The following is an 18,265-nucleotide window of genomic DNA, read 5'->3' as shown; positions in this document are numbered from 1 at the left end:
ATGTATGAGGATATAAAAGAAATCATTCAGATAGTGAAGGGAGACGAAAATTCAATAGTCATGGGTGACTGGAATTAGATAGTAGGAAAAGGAAGAGAAGGAAACGTAGTAGGTGAATATGGATTGGGGGGAAGAAATGAAAGAGGAAGCCGTCTGGTAGAATTTTGCACAGAGCTTAACTTAATCATAGCTAACACTTGGTTCAAGAATCATAAAAGAAGGTTGTATACATGGAAGAAGCCTGGAGATACTGACAGGTTTCAGATAGATTATATAATAGTAAGACAGAGATTTAGGAACCAGGTTTTAAATTGTAAGACATTTCCAGGGCCAGATGTGGACTCTGACCACAATCTATTGGTTATGAACTGTAGATTAAAACTGAAGAAACTGCAAAAATGAGGGAATTTAAGGAGATGGGACCTGCATAAACTGACTAAACCAGAGGTTGTACAGAGTTTCAGGGAGAATACAAGGGAAAAATTGACAGTAATGGAAGAAAGAAATACAGTAGAAGAAGAATGGGTAGCTTTGAAGGATGAAATAGTGAAGGAAGCAGAGGAGCAAGTAGGGAAAAAAGACGAGGGCTAGTAGAAATCCTTGGGCAACAGAAGAAATATTGAATTTAATTGATGAAAGGAGAAAATATAAAAATGCAATAAATGAAGCAGGCAAAAAGGAATACAAACATCTCAAAAATGAGATCAACAGGAAGTGCAAAATGGCTAAGCAGAGGTGGCTAATAGGACAAATGTAAGGATGTAGAGGCTCATCTCATTAGGGGTAAGCTAGAGAGTGTCTACAGGAAAATTAAAGAGACCTTTGGAGAACAGACAACCACTCGTATGAATATCAAGAGCTCAGATGGAAACCCAGTTCTAAGCAAAGAAGGGAAAGGAGGAAGGAGTATATAGAGGTTCTACACAAGGGGGTTGTACTTGAGGACAGTATTATGGAAATGGAAGAGGATATAGATGAAGATAAAATGGGAGATATGATACTGCATGAAGAGTTGGACAGAACACTGAAAGACCTGAGTCGAAACAAGGTCCCGGGAGTAGACAACACTCCATTACAACTGCTGACAGCCTTGGGAGAGCCAGTCCTGACAAAAGTCTACCATCTGGCGAGCAAGATTTATGAGGCCGGTGAAATACCATCAGACTTCCAGAAGAATATATTAATTCCAATCCCAAAGAAAGCAGGTGTTGACAGATGTGAAAACTGCCGAACTATCAGTTTAATAATTCACAGCTGCAAAATACTAACGTGAATTCTTTACAGACGAATGGAAAAACTGGTAGAAACGGACCTCGGCGAAGATCAGTTTGGATTCCGCAGAAATGTTGGAACATGTGAGGCAATACTGACCTTACAACTCACCTTAGAAGAAAGATTAAGGAAAGGCAAACCTATGTTCCTAGTATTTGTAGACTTAGAGAAAGCTTTTGACAATGTTGACTGGAAAACTCTCTTTCAAATTCTAAAGGTGGCTGGGGAAAATACAGGTAGCGAAAGCTATTTACAATTTGTACAGAAACCAGATGGCAGTTATAAGAGTCGAGGAGCATGAAAGGGAAGCAGTGGTTGGGAAGGGAGTGAGACACGGTTGTAGCCTCTCCCCGATGTTATTCAATCTGTATATTGAGCAAGCAGTAAAGGAAACAAACGGAAAATTCGGAGTAGGTATTAAAATCCATGGAGAAGAAATAAAAACTTTGAGGATCACCGACGACATTGTAATTCTGTCAGAGACAGCAAATGACTTGGAAGAGCAGCTGAACGGAATGGACAGTGTCTTGAAAGGAGGATATAAGATGAACATCAACCAAAGCAAAACGAGGATAATGGAATGTAGTCGAATTAAGTCGGGTGATGCTGAGGGAATTAGATTAGGAAATGAGACACTTAAAGTAGTAAAGGAGTATTGCTATATGGGGAGCAAAATAACTGATGAAGGTCGAAGAAGAGAGGTTATAAAATGTAGACTGGCAATGGCAAGGAAAGTGTTTCTGAAGAAGAGAAATTTGTTAACATTGAGTATAGATTTAAGTGTATGGAAGTCGTTTCTGAAAGTATTTGTATGGAGTGTAGCTATGTATGGAAGTGAAACATGGACGATAAATAGTTTGGACAAGAAGAAAATAGAAGCTTTTGAAATGTGGTGCTACAGAAGAATGCTGAAGATTAGATGGGTAGACCACCTAACTAATGAGGAGGTATTGAATAGGATTGGGGAGATGAAGAGTTTGTGGCACAACTTGACTAGAAGAAGGGATCGGTTGGTAGGACATGTTCTGAGGCATCAAGGGATCACCAATTTAGTATTGGAGGGCAGCGTGGAGGGTAAAAATCGTAGAGGCGGACCAAGAAATGAATACACTAAGCAGATTCAGAAGGATGTAGGTTGCAGTAGGTACTGGGAGATGAAGAAGCTTGCACAAGATAGAGTAGCATGGAGAGCTTCATCAAACCAGTCTCAGGACTGAAGACCACAACAACAATATATAGTTTCTTGACTTCCTGTCATTCATTACAGTTCTTAGAGGAGGCCTTTGTAGATTTTTTAAAAAACAATACAGTATTATAAACACTCCAACAGTTAAAACAAAGCGAAATCTGGAGTATATTTTTATTCCATGAGTTACGAAAATAACAGCAAATTCACACACAGATTTAATCAGAGGGATTATATTAAAAATTGGCAATATAACTAGGTGGAAAAATCCAACTTGACTTTCGTCAGCTTTCAGTTTATGACTCATCTTTGCAATGTAGAGAGAATATTTCAGTTCATAAGTCTATGAATGGAGAAACTTCGCCACATTTTACTTCTAAAATTATAAGTAAAAACTAAATACTTGTTCTCATGTGTCACTGAATCATACTTTAGTCAATTTCCAGCTCCAAACACTTCATGCAGACCTTTTTGGAACACTCCAAACAAATCGTAACACCACACTGTTGACATGGATACCTTTTTTTTCCTCCTCACACGAAGAGGGCAAAAGGCACACGTTTTTCGAATTATTCTTTCGGTGTCTGAGGCTCATATTGTAAGTGAAGTATTCTTCAGATGGTGTCATTCAACTCTCGTGGCAAGCATCCAACAGAAATTCTATGCTTCATATGATGTTCAATTAGGTCTATGGCTAGTGTCTTCATGAAACTCAATCTAATCATTACTTCTGCCTTGGGGTAAGCTTGATGTACCACATAACAATTTATACCACAAGAAACATCCATTAATGAGAAGAAAATGGCCAAAGGCCATCTTGTTGTCCAGCAACTTGACGAATAAGCTGCACACCTTCGATCAAGACAGTCCACACCATCTTTTGTTGTGTTATAAAACAGGATGATGTCAGATTTACCGGATTTAGGATCATTGTTTACTGAATGATGCACAGAAGAGATCAGTATTGCAGTTTTGGACTTCTTGGGCACGGAGGAAACCAGAGTCATGTCTTCTGCAAAGCCGTAAACAGATATCTTCACACCACGTTTTTTATTAGGAAATAAGTTCTGTGGGATCTCCTTTTTGTTCTTTTTCAGTGTACCAAAGTATGTGAGACCTTTTTCTGGAAGTTTATCGACTAGTTCTACTGATGAGTACCAGTTCTCACCTTTAACATTTCTCCTTGTGTTTTCGATGGGTTTCGCCAGTCGAAGAACAGCCTGTGTGGCAACACTGTGACCTTTCTCATGGCTGGGAAGGGTGTGACCGTCGCTGCCTTTTCCAGAATAAATGTGTGCATTGTATAAGTAATTAGTACCAGTGTCAGTCAAACACTGAACTTTAAGGCCATACTTTGCCGGTTTGTTTGGCATGTACATTCTAAACCCACACCTTCCATGAAAAGGAACAAGCATTTCATCGACACACACTGTTTGTGGCACCTACAAAGTAGCAAAGTTGACTGTTTTCAATGAAACAGCAAAAAGATTTGTAAAATTGCTGCTGATTTGTCTATTTTCTTTCTTTCCACACTATCATCTGGATTGTCAAATTGTAATGCAGATAATAAAAACAGAAATCTTTCTTTGCTAACAGTACACCTGAAAACATCTCTGCCTGTTCCATCGGTTGCAAACAAGCTGTAAACAGACTCGTTCCCTGACTTGAAAATGGCCGAATACAGTAATAGACGAATTAGAGCCTTCAATTCAATGACATCAACGTCTTGTACATAGGATACTCGATTGTTAGCATACTGTGCTCCAAGCTTAGATATTTTAAGATTTGTCCGTTGGTTGACAATTTTTTAAGTGCCTTAAAACGAGTAACAGTGAAAAAAGCAATTATCGAAGGAAAGGCGAGAACGAGAAGCCAATGTTCTAAAAACGCTTGGCGGAGTAGATAAATTTTTCGCAAAAAGTGTTGTTGGTTTGACATCGAGTTCAGTAGTACGGATAATATTTGTGGCACTGCAACTGTTCTAGAAGAAGTAAATACAGACGAAACAAAAGTTAAAAATGAAGAAAAGCAAATTGTTACTGATTTCGAGTTTCACGCAAAACTAAGTGCCGAGTAAGATATTGCAAAAAGAAATAAACTTGTTGCAAAACTAAGTGTCGAGTATGATATTTCAAAAAGAAATAAACTTGTTAGAGATGATCTTGCAGAATGGTTTGTCAGTGAATCAACAATCGACATTACCTTACCACGTGGCATTAATCAAAATTGCAACGGCGATTTTTTCAATTTGAGAAGATCGATAGGCGATAAAACCAGATATTTGAACAAAAATGTATTCTACCGTAAACTTTTAAATGGTGAATCAACTATACTTGATTTTCTAGTATTCTCCTGTAGCACCAGTGCTGTTTTTTTGTACACGAGTTAAATTGTTCGGAGGTAAGCCCGCGATTGCTACTAACGGTATTGCAGATTGGAAAAATATTTCTAATATTTTATCTCAACATGAGAATTCACTTGAACACAAAAATTCTGAGTTATCTCTCTTAACAAGAAAAAAGTCAGTTGGAACAATAGATAACCATTTCGAGTCATATGTCGAGACAGGGCTTCCCCTACGTGGGCACGTTGAAAGATTCCATTAATGACAGTTTGACGCTTTTCTCGCCGAGCACATTGAACGATACGGAAATCCAGGGCAGGGACGTACAAGTTATCTTTCTTCAACAATCTGTGATGAAATAATGGAGCTTCTTTCTGAACGAATAAAAAGAATTATCGTAAGTGAAATAAAACAGGACAAATATTTCTTTATAATAGTAGATTCTACTGAGGACATTTCACATATTGATCAATTATCTTCCATATTAAGACATGTGAACGAGAATGGTGAACCTGTTGAATGTTTCCTTCTGTTTTTACCAAACCCAGGACACAAATCCTTAAACTTAGCTGAGGCCATGCTAAAAGTCCTGTCTACAAATTCCATCGATATTACTGACAGTAGAGGCCAGTTATATGACAACACAAGCAATATGTCAGGAACATACACTGGTTTGCAGGCACGCATTAGAAAACTAAATCTGAAAGCGCATTGGGTGCCTTGTGCACATTCTTAGGGCGGCAACGCACTAAGCAGACTGGCTGCAGCAGCCAGTAAAACAATGACGGCGTATGGTAGGCCGCGCACTGGGCAGCCAGAATTCTCTGGCTGCGGCAGCCAGGTGGCAACAGCACGTCTCGCAGTGAGCGAGCATATATGGCTGCCTGCAGTCTCCGTGAACTCGTCCGAGCAGCAAGACCATGTGTTCGAGTGACCGAGAGACGAAATACACCGTGACTTTTGATACGGAGAAATTTATTCCTGAGGTTGAAAGCCGAAGAGCGATCTGGGATATTTGATCAGAAGAATGCAATGAACGTCATTTGAAGAGAAGGAGTTGGGAGGAAATAACAAATATAATGTGTGAGCAGAATATGAGTGAAAAATGACAAAAATGAATTTGGTAAGTGTTTTTTATTTACTACATAATGAACATTTGTTATACGTACAATAATGGAAAAGAGGGTATTAATTTACACTTAACAATAATTGATACTAAGTCACTTTGAAGCAGTAACAGTTATATACATTATCTAAACGACACAGATAATTACTACCCCAGTGCAATTCTGTTTTGCCACTCCAGCAGATTTTCATTTGTAAAATAATCCGCAAATAAATCCATAAATGCTGATGATGAGTGGCACCCTCTGCCTGTATGACCTGGTGGAATTTCCAGTTCTGGAGATACATACAATGTGTCTTCAAATTTATAACCATCCCTTTCGTGCACATAATTGTGTAAAACACAGCATGCTTGTAGTATGGCAATCGCGAAGTCTTCTCGAACGTCCATTGGGCGATGAAAAATTCTCCATTTGTTTGCCAGAATGCCAAACGTGCAATTCTATAAAACGCCTAGCCCGAGAAAGTCGGTAGTTAAAGATTCTCTTCTTGTTTGTTAAACTCCTTCCTCTATAAGGACACATTAAATTTTCAGATAAACCAAATGCCTCGTCTCCGACAATGACATATGGCATTGATAAACCGTTGTTAAAAATCGGGCTTCCCTCAGGTATTCGTAAATTTTGATTCGTGAGTTTTTCATACAAAATTGATTGCTTAAATGTACACGAGTCACTACATTTTCCATACGCTCCAACATCTATATATGTGAACTTATAATCAGCATTGCATAAAACAAGTAAAATGATGGAAAAATAATTTTTCTAGTTATAGTAAAGTGTGCCAGAATGACGTGGTTTTATTACTCTGATGTTTCCCGTTGATGGCACCAATACAATTGGGAAAGTCTGAATTTTTATTAAAACCATCTGCTATGTCAATCCACCTTTCCTCATTTAATTATGGAAATGAACACACACTCTCTCTCTCTCTCTCTCTCTCTCTCTCTCTCTCTCTCTCTCTCTCTCTCTCTCTCATGTTCTCCCAAATCGCCAAGCAAGTTTCATATATGACTTCTCGGACAGTGGTATATCCTATCCGAAAAATGTGAGTCAGTACTGCCATAGTACATCCTGAAGCCAGATATCTGAAACGAAAAACAAGTTCATATGAAAAAATTGAAACCCATGCATCTGTGACAGAAATTTTAGTACATTATTTTAAATTATTTTTCAAATTAGCATCCCTAAATTCACCCCAGCAGCGCTAATTGAGATGTCTTTTGCAGGAAAATCTCTATAGCTGAAGTGGAAGAACATTAGAACAAGTTTTAGCAGGGAATTAGAATGCAGAGCAGGTGCGAAAAGTGGATCTGCAGCTTTGCGTAAAAGCCCTTATGTGTATTATGGGCAATTACAGTTCCTGAAGGACACTGTATTGAACAACCCAACTGAAGCTAGCCTGGAAACCGAAGTTTCTGTAAATAACCACCAGAGCAGTAACATAAGGAATAGCATGCCAGAAAAGAAAAAGCAGAAAACTGACGACGATAGATTGATTGCAGTACTCCAGCAGAGTATCGCAATGAGGGAGGAGCGAGAAAGGCCATATGAAAAAAACTAGAATCCGATCCAGATCGTCTCTTTCTGCTTTCGTTGTTACAAGACATGAAAAAAATTCCAGAACACAGAAAGCTCACTACAAAAATGGAAATTATAGACTGAATAAAAAGAGCACAAATGCCTCCACTGCAAACTCCTCATCAAGGCTATGGAGAGTATGTGCCAATAACGTCATTAGCTGGACCATATAAACATGGGAATGGATACCGGGTGCAACCGAATTATGGTCTATGAGACTCGAGCAGATGGCAGAATCACTGTGGATATTCTACGCCTGTTGCAGACAGTCAGACCACTGCCGCGGATTATAATCAGTTATCACCCACTGCCTATCGGTATCAACTGTATCAAGCCTGAATACTGAACTACTTGATCTGTTTCAGGAGTCTGTACGTGAAGAACATTGATTTTAAAATTCTTTTCTTTTGAAATGTAACAAAAATTTAGCAGCCCTACAAATAATAGCAAATCGTAAAATATATTGTTTCATTATATTCAAACTAGCATTTTTGTTTTGTGAGTTTTTTTCCTTACAGTTCCTTCAAATTTGTAACATTTAAATTTCAGGGCCAAGGTAGAAAACGACGATAGGTCAATAATATTTTACACAATTTCAGTGTATTACTACTGTGAAGGTATTTTTAATGCTACATTTTCTCACCAGTACCATAAATATCAGGTGTTGTTAGTTGCCACGGGGAAAGGCAAACCTATGTTTCTAGCATTTGTAGACTTAGAGAAAGCTTTTGACAATGTTGACTGGAATACTCTCTTTCAAATTCTGAAGAGGGCAGGGGTAAAATACAGGTAGCGAAAGGCTATTTACAATTTGTACAGAAACCAGATGGCAGTTACAAGAGTCGAGGAGCACGAAAGGGAAGCAGTGGTTGGGAAGAAAGTGAGACACGGTTGTAGCCTATCCCCGATGTTATACAATCTGTATATTGAGCAAGCAGTGATGGAAACAAAAGAAAAATTCGGAGTAGATATTAAAATCCATGGAGAATAAATAAAAACTTTGAGGTTCACCGATGACATTGTAATTCTGTCAGAGACAGCAAAGGACTTGGAAGAGCAGTTGAACGGAATGGACAGTGTCGTGAAAGGAGGGTACAAGATGAACAACAACAAAAGCAAAACGAGGATAATGGAATGTAGTTGAATTAAGTCGGGTGATGCTGAGGGAATTAGATTAGGAAATGAGATACTTACAGTAGTAAAGGAGTTTTGCTATTTGGGGAGGAAAATAACTGATGATGGTCGAAGTAGAGAGGATATCAAATGTAGACTGGCAATGGCAAGGAAGGCGTTTCGGAAGAAGAGAAATTTGTTAACATCGAGTATTGATTTAAGTGTCAGGAAGTCATTTCTGAAAGTATTTGTATGGAGTGTAGCCATGTATGGAAGTGAAACATGGACGATAACTAGTTTGGACAAGAAGAGAACAGAAGCTTTTGAAATGTGGTGCTACAGAAGAATGCTGAAGATTAGATGGGTAGATCATATAACTAATGAGGAGGTACTGAATGGGATAGGGGAGAAGAGAAGTTTGTGGCACAACTTAACTAGAAGAAGGGATCAGTTGGTAGGACATGTTCTGAGGCATCAAGGGATCACCAATTTAGTATTGGAGGGCAGTGTGGAGGGTAAAAATCGTAGAGGGAGACCAAGAGATGAATACACTAAACAGATTCAGAAGGATGTAGGCTGCACTAGGTACTGAGAGATGATGAAGCTTGCACAGGATAGAGTAGCATGGAGAGCTGCATCAAACCAGTCTCAGGACTGAAGACCACAACAACAGTTGCCACAGAATTTGGCAAGAACAAATACTTTGTTTAGTTGAGTTTAAAAAAAGCAATAGTCCTACGGAGATTGTGACTTATCATATTAGTGCCTGGCGCTTCAAAAATAAAGTATATTTGTTTTTTGTACTCACCTCAAAGTCACCAACAATTTTTCTTCCGGAGTTATACAAGCTCGCATATGAGTATCAGTACCCATGATAGAATTTCTTATATTTTCAAAAAGGTTGTCAAATGATTGCACTGACATTCCTGTATAATTAAAGAAGCGATCTATTTCTTTAGAGTCAAAAGGTAGGCAATTATTACATCTTCCACGTCCATCTTGTTCGGCTGATCGATCACGACTGTCAGCTGGCCGCCTCAAACTGGCTGCTCAACATTTCTGGCTGCCACAGACAGGCTGCCTAGTGCGTTGCCGCCCTTAGAATTTAGGTGGCACTATCGCCAGCCGGTGTGACCGAGCGGTTCTAGGCGCTTCAGTCTGGAACCGCACGACCATTACGGTCGCAGGTTCGAATCCTGCCTGGGGCATGGATGTGTGTGATGTGACAAAAGCATTTTAACAATGAGCCCATGATTATAAAAGACTTTGTGAGCCGAGATTGTTAAATAGAAACTTCCTACTGACACAGTTCATCTTATAACATAAAAATGAATTAACTTTTCCTGATAGGTTTTCAAATGTCAATCAAAACCATATGATGAAATTAATAACAAATGCATGATGCCTTTCATTTAAGTTTACACAAACATGTGAACTAAATAATTACAGGCATGTACTGCCAGAATGTATAACAATAGTTTTGGTGCGTTGGAACTAACTGGCTACATCTTTTCTGCAAAATGTGTTTCAGCTCAACTAATAATGCCAGTCATTGTAAATTAGGTCTTGGGAGTTCAAGTGAGCGATGCACTGGCACGTCAAAATTAAAATTACTTTGTACATCGAAATTTGCCAAAACATCGTTCCCATAATAATATGTCATGCCTACCAGGGCACCACAAGACTAACTGTCTATAGACAATGCACAAGATGTCAGTTTTACCAAAACCAGTTATTTACAATAAAGTTTTTTTATAGGGATCTTGTCTAAGTATTTCTTCTTCTCTTAAGATGCTTGTACCATTATACCTCAAAAATCATCCAGAACAAAAAAAGTAAACATAAACTTAAGTGAAGCTACTAAAATTTTTTTTATGAAATATTACTTTATATGGAAAAAAAAAATAATCCTGGGGTGTGATCTGAAATGAAAACTGTTAGCTGATTTAGTTCAAAGTGACAGTTACCTGTGAAATACCTGGTTTCAAACACATTACACACTGACGCGCCAAAGCAACTGGTATAGGCATGTGTATTAAAATACAGAGAAATATAAACAGGTGGAATACGACACTGCGGTCGGCAACACCTCTACAAGATGAAAAGTGTTTGGCGCAGTTGTTAGATTGTTTACTGCTGTTACAATGGCAGGTTATCAAGATTTAAGAGCATTTGGACGTGGTGTTATAGTTGGCACATGAACGATGGGACACAGCATCTCCAAGGTATTAATGAAGTCGGGATTTTCCCGTATGACCATTTCACAGGTGTACCATGAATATCATGAATCCGGTAAAACATAAATTCTCCGACATCGCTGTGGCTGGAAAAAGGTCCTGCAAGAACGGACCAATGAGGACTGAAGAGGATTGTTCAACGGGACAGCAGTGCAAATATTCCACAAATTATAGTAGATTTCAATGCTGGGCCATAAACAAGTGTCAGCAAACGAACCATTCAAATAAACATCATTGATATGGGCTTTCAGAGCCGAAGATGCACCAATGTACCCTTGGTGACTGCACGACAAAAAGCTTTATGCTTCGCCTGGGCCCATGAACACCGACATTGGACTGTTGACTACTGGAAACATGTTGCCTGGTCAGAAGAGTCTCATTTCTAACTGTATCGAGTGGATGGATATGTACGGGTACGGAGATAACTTCATGAATCCATGGACCCTGCATGTCAGCAAAGGACTGTTCAAGCTGGTGGAGGCTCTGCAATGGTGTGGGGCGTATGGAGTTGGAGTGATATAGGACCCCTGATACGTCTAGATACAGGTCACACATACATAAGCATCCTGTCTGAGCACCTGTATCCATTCATGTCCATCATGCATTCTGATGGACTTGGGCAATTCCAGCAGGCCAATGTGACACCCCACACATCCAGAATCACTGCAGAGTGGCTCCACGAACATTCTTCTGAGTTTAAACACTTCTGCTGGCCACCAAACTCCCCAGACATGAACATTATTGAGCATATCTGGGACGCCTTGCAATGTGCTGTTCAGAAAAGATCTCCACCCCTCGTACTCTTACAGTCCTTCAGGATTGATGGTGTCAATTCCCTCCAGCACTACTTCAGACATTAGTTGAGTCCACAGCATGTCGTGTTGCAGCAATAATGCATGCTCACAGAGGCCCTAAGCGATATTAGGCAGGTGTGCAAGTTTCTTTGGCTCTTCAGTGTATAAAGGTAAGACATATTTAGAAATGTGATTTCAAAGTGCAGAATATTTCTATGAGCATATGTATACTCTAATCATAACATCTTAGTTGTGAACTGCAGATTAAAACTGAAGAAATTGAAGAGAGTGGGATCAACTATCTGAAACAGCAGAAAGGAAGTTATGAGATATGAAATGGTAAAGTCAGTAGAAGGCAAATCAAAGAAACACAATATGTCCATAAGGAATATTTGGATAACAAGATATATTGCATTTCACTGATCAAAGCAAAAAATATAAAAACACAGGAAATGAAGCAGGCAAAATGAAATATAACAATGGACAGTCCAAGTTGAAATAACAGGAGCATTAGGGAAAGGATAGATTTTTACTTGCTGTAAAGATTGCCTAGCTGCAGACATGCACAATGAAAAGACTGTTATACATTACAGCTTTAGGCCAAAGCCTTCTTCAACGGAGAAAAAATGCACACATTCCCACAAGCAAGCAATCAACGCGCCTGTGTGGGTGTGTGTGTGTGTGTGTGTGTGTGTGTGTGTGTGTGTGTGTGTGTGTGTGTGTGTTTTTCTTTGCTGAAGATGGTTTGCAACTCAATGGGTCATTTTTACAGTCAGTAGCAATGTATCCTTTTCCTAATATTGTCAAAATGAAATATAGACATCTAAAACTGATGACAAAGTATAAAACAGGACTGCCTAGAGAAGAAATACGAAGCTTTAGAAACATACAGTACTTTAGCAAATATAGATGGCATTTTTAGGAAAATTAAGAACATATACAGAGAAATGAGAAGCAGCTGTATGGATGTCAAGATTTCAGAGAAAAAAGCCAGTATTAAGCAGAGAAGGGAAAGCTTAAATGTGGAAGGAAAATACAGTGTTATAAAAAGGGAAGTAGTAGATGAAGATAACTGGGGAGGTTCATTGCACTCTCATTCTCCTTGCAATGTAAGACCCAAGTCCAAAAAAAACTACTGCATTAGACGACATTTCATAAGAATTATTGAACTCTGAGACAGCCATGATGAAACTATTGCTCCTCATATGCAACACATATCAGACAGGCAAAATACTGCCCGACTTCAAGAAGAATGTAATAAATCCAAATACCAAGAAAATAAATGCTGACAGGTTTGAACAATACCAAATAATTATGCAAGCTCTGTTTGCAGAATCCATGTTGATTTTTATAGATTAGATTTTTGTTCTCCAAAAAGTCATAATTCTTTAGCATAACACATCTCCATAATTCTACGACAAATTGATGTCAATGATGTAGGTCTATAATTATGATCACCTTTCCTATCAGCCCTCTAGAAAACAAGAATGACTTGCACAATTTTCCGGTGACCTAGAATAAACTGCTGCTGGAAGGGGAGCAAGTTCTTTCACATAATCCCTGTAGAACCTTGCCTGTACCTCATCTGGTCCTGATGATTTTCCACTACTAATCAGTTGTTGTTGCTTTTCTGTTCCAGTATTTGTCATTTCGACATTCGTACGATGACTGAAGGAGGTACCTCCCCTATGATCACCTGCAGTGAAACAATTTCGGAAGAGTGACTTTAGTATTTCGGCCTTCTCTCTGTTATCTTCCATTTCTGTACCTGTTTGATCACTAAATGACTGAACAGACAATTTAGAACCATTTACTGCTTGCACCTAAGACCAAAACCTCTACTGGTTTTTAGTCACATCAGTTGACAAAATTTTATTTTCAAAGTCACAAATGCTTGTCTCACTGTTCTCCTTATGCTCAATTTTGCTTTTGTTTGTCTACTAGGTCTTCAATTTTCTTCAACCTGTGACGTAGCTCTCTCTGTTTGTATAGAAGTTTCCTAACATGGCTATTAAACCCCAGCGGGTCTTCCCCATCCCTTAAGACCCTGCTCAGAACGTATTTATCTAAGGCATATTGAATCATGCTTTTGAATTTTTTCCATTTGATCTCCACATCTTCATCTTCAGCATAGAGAACTGATGTTGATTATGAATATTTGATATTGCTCGGCTACTCTGCAACTTGAATCTTGTCACTCTTGCTAGACAAAAGTATTTTCCCACCTTTCTTCACATTCCTTGTAATACCTGTAGTCACAGTTGCTATCAAAGCATTATGATCAGTGTTACCTTCCTCTATGTTAACTGATTCGATAAGTTCATGTCTGTCTGTTGCCAAGAGGAGAAACAAGTTGGTTCTTTAATTTCCTATTGAAAGTAATTTTCAGACAAGACATTCATGATCAGCTCATACTTGACAAGGATATGAAGGAAATTGGGTCTTTTCTAAAAGGACCATTACTGATTTTGCCGTAATAGATATAGGATAACTATAGAAAACAACCGTTTACATGGTTAGTTGGGTAATTGGACACAACTGCCTGAATGCTTGACTAGTGCCACTGAAACATGAAACAAGCTTTTCAGTATTTTATGAACACTCCAGAACCAAATCACAACCCTACAGACATTGAAAAATACAGGAAAATAGTCAGAAGAACAACCACAACACAAATATGACCTGCATTTCTTAAATGTAAATATCTTTTTTCAAATACGGCCACTGTAGATTTAACACTTTAGATGTGTGCCAAGTGTCTGTACATCAGCAACCCAAAGACACTGTAATGAGGAAGGCATTCATGTTTCCATTTGTTTGTGCTTCAGTTAACTGAAAATCCTGCCAAGTGTGAGACACATACAATGATTCCTGTTATTTATGGAAAAGAGTTTAAAGTGGTCAAAATTCCTCCCCAGATAAGCTACGTTCATAGATTGAACAGTGGATTGGTAAGAAAATAGATTAGATCATTAATACTGATTACACAAAATTCACCATCATGATGGTCAAAGTAGAGAGGATACAAAATGTAGACTGGCAATGGCAAGGAAAGCGTTTCTGAAGGAGAAAAATTTTTTAACATCGAGTATAGATTTAAATGTCAGGAAGTTGTTTCTGAAAGTATTTGTATGGAGTGTAGCCATGTATGGAAGTGAAACATGGACGATAAATAGTTTAGACAAAAAGAGAATAGAAGCTTTCGAAATGTGGTGCTACAGAAAAATGCTGAAGATTAGATGGGTAGATCACATAACCAATGGGGAGGTATTGAATAGTGGGGAGAAGAGGAGCTTGTGGCACACCTTGACTAGAAGAAGGGATTGGTTGGTAGGACACGTTCCGAGACATCGAGGTATCACCAATTTAGTATTGGAGGGCAGCGTGGAGGGTAAAAATCGTAGAGGGAGACCAAGAGATGAATACACTAAGCAGATTCAGAAGGATGTAGGCTGCACTAGGTACTGAGAGATGATGAAGCTTGCACAGGATAGAGTAGCATGGAGAGCTGCATCAAACCAGCCTCAGGACTGAAGACCACAACAACAAATACATTAATTTTCATGATGAAGAAAGGAGCAGCCCTTTAAAACTGTTTATCTCACCAAAACAAAAAAAGCACCATACTTCTACTGGCAAATCAGCACCTTGTTTAAGAAGCTTTTCTTGTCTGCACGATGTTGGAACTAATTCTCCTATATTAATATCAACAACTCAAACACTTACATTCAAGCATATTTTGTTTTGCCTGTGATTGTGTCAATCCTTGTATGCCAACCAGATAAATATTTTTGAATAATTTTACACAAACTCCCTTTGAATAATTATTTAAGCAATTAAGCCTACTATTAACAACTACCCCGCAATACATTTAGTCCCATTTCTGCCATCAGCAGCAGGCATTCGTAAATATTACACACCTAATGAACAACTTCAGGAGTCTTTCACACAAGTCTGAATAGAATCTTCTAAATTTTCAAACCGCGTCAGTTAGAATAAAATTCTCAAGCTTTGGATGGCCACCTCCACTATCGTCGTCAAGAGTAAAACCACCGACTGTGGGGGCTGGCACTTTTATATCCATGACTGCAGCCTCTGGTACCAATCACAGAGGGCCAAAATGACGCGTGTGTGGAAGCTGATTGGGCAGTTCATAGCAGCTCCGGTCCACCACAGGACTGAGTGACCACGTTTGAAATTGTCGCTCTCATCTCCCTACAAGCGTCAAGCATTTGTCATCACTTCCTTTCGACACCCGAAGCTCGGTATGAGTTACCACAAACACAATCAAACTGCACAGAAAAATTAACTGACTTTAAAGAAACTTTCAACAGCTGGAATGAAGAGAAAAAAAGACAAGTCCATTTGAAGAATTGTGAAGTATAGGTCTTTGTTTGTAAAACGGAAAAGTCAGTAAATCATGTTATGATGTGTTAATGGTGTCACAGCTGGCACGATAGTGAGCCACTAGGAAGTTTCCACAAGCCAGATGGCTAATGTGCACTGGTGGAGTATGTATGTGCAAGTTTTGACTGTCTCTTGATACTCAGCTTAATCATATTGTGTATAGCATTGTTTGTAGGAATTACTTTAGTCAACGAAGTGTCATGTTGTTGGGCTGTTTCTTTTAACACTTTGAGTACCAGTGGCTTCTGCCTAAAACCACAGCCTTATTAATTTTTTAAGTACAAGTGCCTTTTGCATGATATCAACAATATGATTGCAATACAGAGATATGTAGTGGTACAGTGACGTACTTCTATAAATGTAGCAGTCACATACAGCGATTAGAGCAACAGTTGGCACAGAGCTGGTGTTATGTGATTTTAAGGGATTGTGACGCGCTTTTTTTTTTTATAGTAATCATATTGTGGAGATCACTGCCACTGAAAATAAGTATATCTAAAGTTACTGTAATGTAATTTTGAGTTTATACTACTGCTGTTATGAGCAGTTTCAAAATGAAACCATTGGAGCAGTACATACATTTGATATAAATTTATTAAATTTTAGGACCAAGATTGTTATTTAGGACCGTGTTTTGTTCCAGGTATTACGAGTTCATGAAAGTTTCGAGATGTGGGGTTCTGTCTAGGAAAAATGCGAAATTGCTTTCAAATATATATCACGAAATGATGGGTGGTTGAAAATTGTACATCCCAGTAGATCCACAATTGACTGTTTACTTTCTGCAATTTCTATTTTTATTCCTCTTTGTTGCTTGTTCATGAAAAAAAAAAAGTAAATTTTGTGAAAAAATTTTAAAATTATATGACAAAGCGAAACTTCTTCCTTACGATACCTGATTATTTACTTGTTGCCAATTTCTTCTTTTGTTCGTTGCTTACGATGATAACAAAGGTCAATCTTGCGGAAAACTATTTTTTAATTTTTTTTGATTGTTGGAACTCAAAAGGGTCAAGTAAGAGCACTAGGTTTCCAGCAACAGTTCTAAAAAGGGGACTGTATGAACCAGCCTCCTTAGATTTTTTCATAGGGTTTGAAGGTCAGCATAACAGCCCTGTACTTCCAAAGTTGACGGTTCGAATCTCACCAATAACTAACAGCACTCAGAAAAATTATCTTCAAATAGCATTTTTTGTAAGTTTGTTTGAGAACCGCATCGTACTGTTTTAAAAAATTGATGTCTAGACACTGGTCTACAAAAACTATAAGAATGAAGAAAATCAGAGTGGGCCAGTCCGTAATGGCCTCTTATAAGAACAAAAATTTTATAAAACGGGAGAGGAAGGCTCTTTCAAAAGAACAAGCAGAAAAATTCTCAAAAAAAGTTTACAATTTTCTGAGAAATAAATTTGCCACTCACCATATAGCAGAGATGCTGAGTCGCAGATAGGCACAACAAAAAGATTTTCACACTTACAGCTTCCAGCCAGTGGCCTTTGCCAACAACACACACACACACACACACACACACACACACACGTGGCGACTGGGTGGCGGAAACAAAGAGGCTGGGGCGGGGAGGAGGAGGGATAGTATGGTGAGGGTGGCAGACTGAAGTGCTGCAGGTTTTGTGGCGAGCAGGGGAGAGGTGGGGAGGGGGGGCGAAGTAGAGGAAAAGGAGAGAAATAAATAAATAAAATAAAAAATACTGGATGTGGTGGAGGAATGACGGCTGTGTAGTGCTGGAATGGGAGCAGGGAAGGGGCTGGATGGGTGAGGGCAGCGAGTAATGAAGGTTGTGGTCAGGAGGGTTACAGGAATGTAGGATGTATTGCAGGGAAAATTCCCAGCTGTGCAGTTCAGAAATGCTGGTCTTGGTGGGAAGGATCCATATGGCACAGGCTGTAAAGCAGTAACTGAAATGAAGGATATCATGTTTGGCAGCGTGTTCAGCAACAGGGTGCAGGGTGGTCCACTTGTTTCCTGGCCACAGTTTGTCGGTGGCCATTCTTGTGGACAGACAACTTGTTGGTTGTGATGCCTACATAGAATGCAGCACAGTGGTTGCAGTTTGGCTTGTAGACCGCATGACTGGTTCCACAGTTGCCTTTGATGGGATAGGTGATGTCAGTGACCAGGCTGGAGTAGGTGGTGGTGGGAGGATGTATGGGACAGGTCTTGCATGTAGGTCTATTACAGGGATATGA

General features: G+C 39.0%; 1 protein-coding gene across 3 annotated transcripts in view; it reads right to left on the bottom strand.

The window, feature by feature from the left end:
• Window positions 1-18,265, bottom strand: part of LOC126424540 (uncharacterized) — a 170,212-nt gene that overhangs the window by 12,586 nt on the left and 139,361 nt on the right. The window contains exon 4 of one of the 3 annotated variants that reach the window (XM_050087278.1): window positions 5,974-7,014. The exons of the other annotated variants lie outside the window; for them this stretch is intronic. Within the exon in view, the coding sequence (XP_049943235.1) occupies window positions 6,931-7,014 (84 nt within the window). The 3' untranslated portion in view covers window positions 5,974-6,930. Of the gene's footprint in view, window positions 1-5,973; window positions 7,015-18,265 lie in introns of those variants that run through there. 3 annotated transcript variants of the gene reach the window in all.

This window comes from Schistocerca serialis, chromosome 10 (genome assembly GCF_023864345.2).
Source record: "Schistocerca serialis cubense isolate TAMUIC-IGC-003099 chromosome 10, iqSchSeri2.2, whole genome shotgun sequence".
Taxonomy (NCBI): domain Eukaryota; kingdom Metazoa; phylum Arthropoda; class Insecta; order Orthoptera; family Acrididae; genus Schistocerca; species Schistocerca serialis.
The sequence above is the reverse complement of the archived record's forward strand: the minus strand, read 5'-3'. Positions and strand labels throughout refer to the sequence as shown.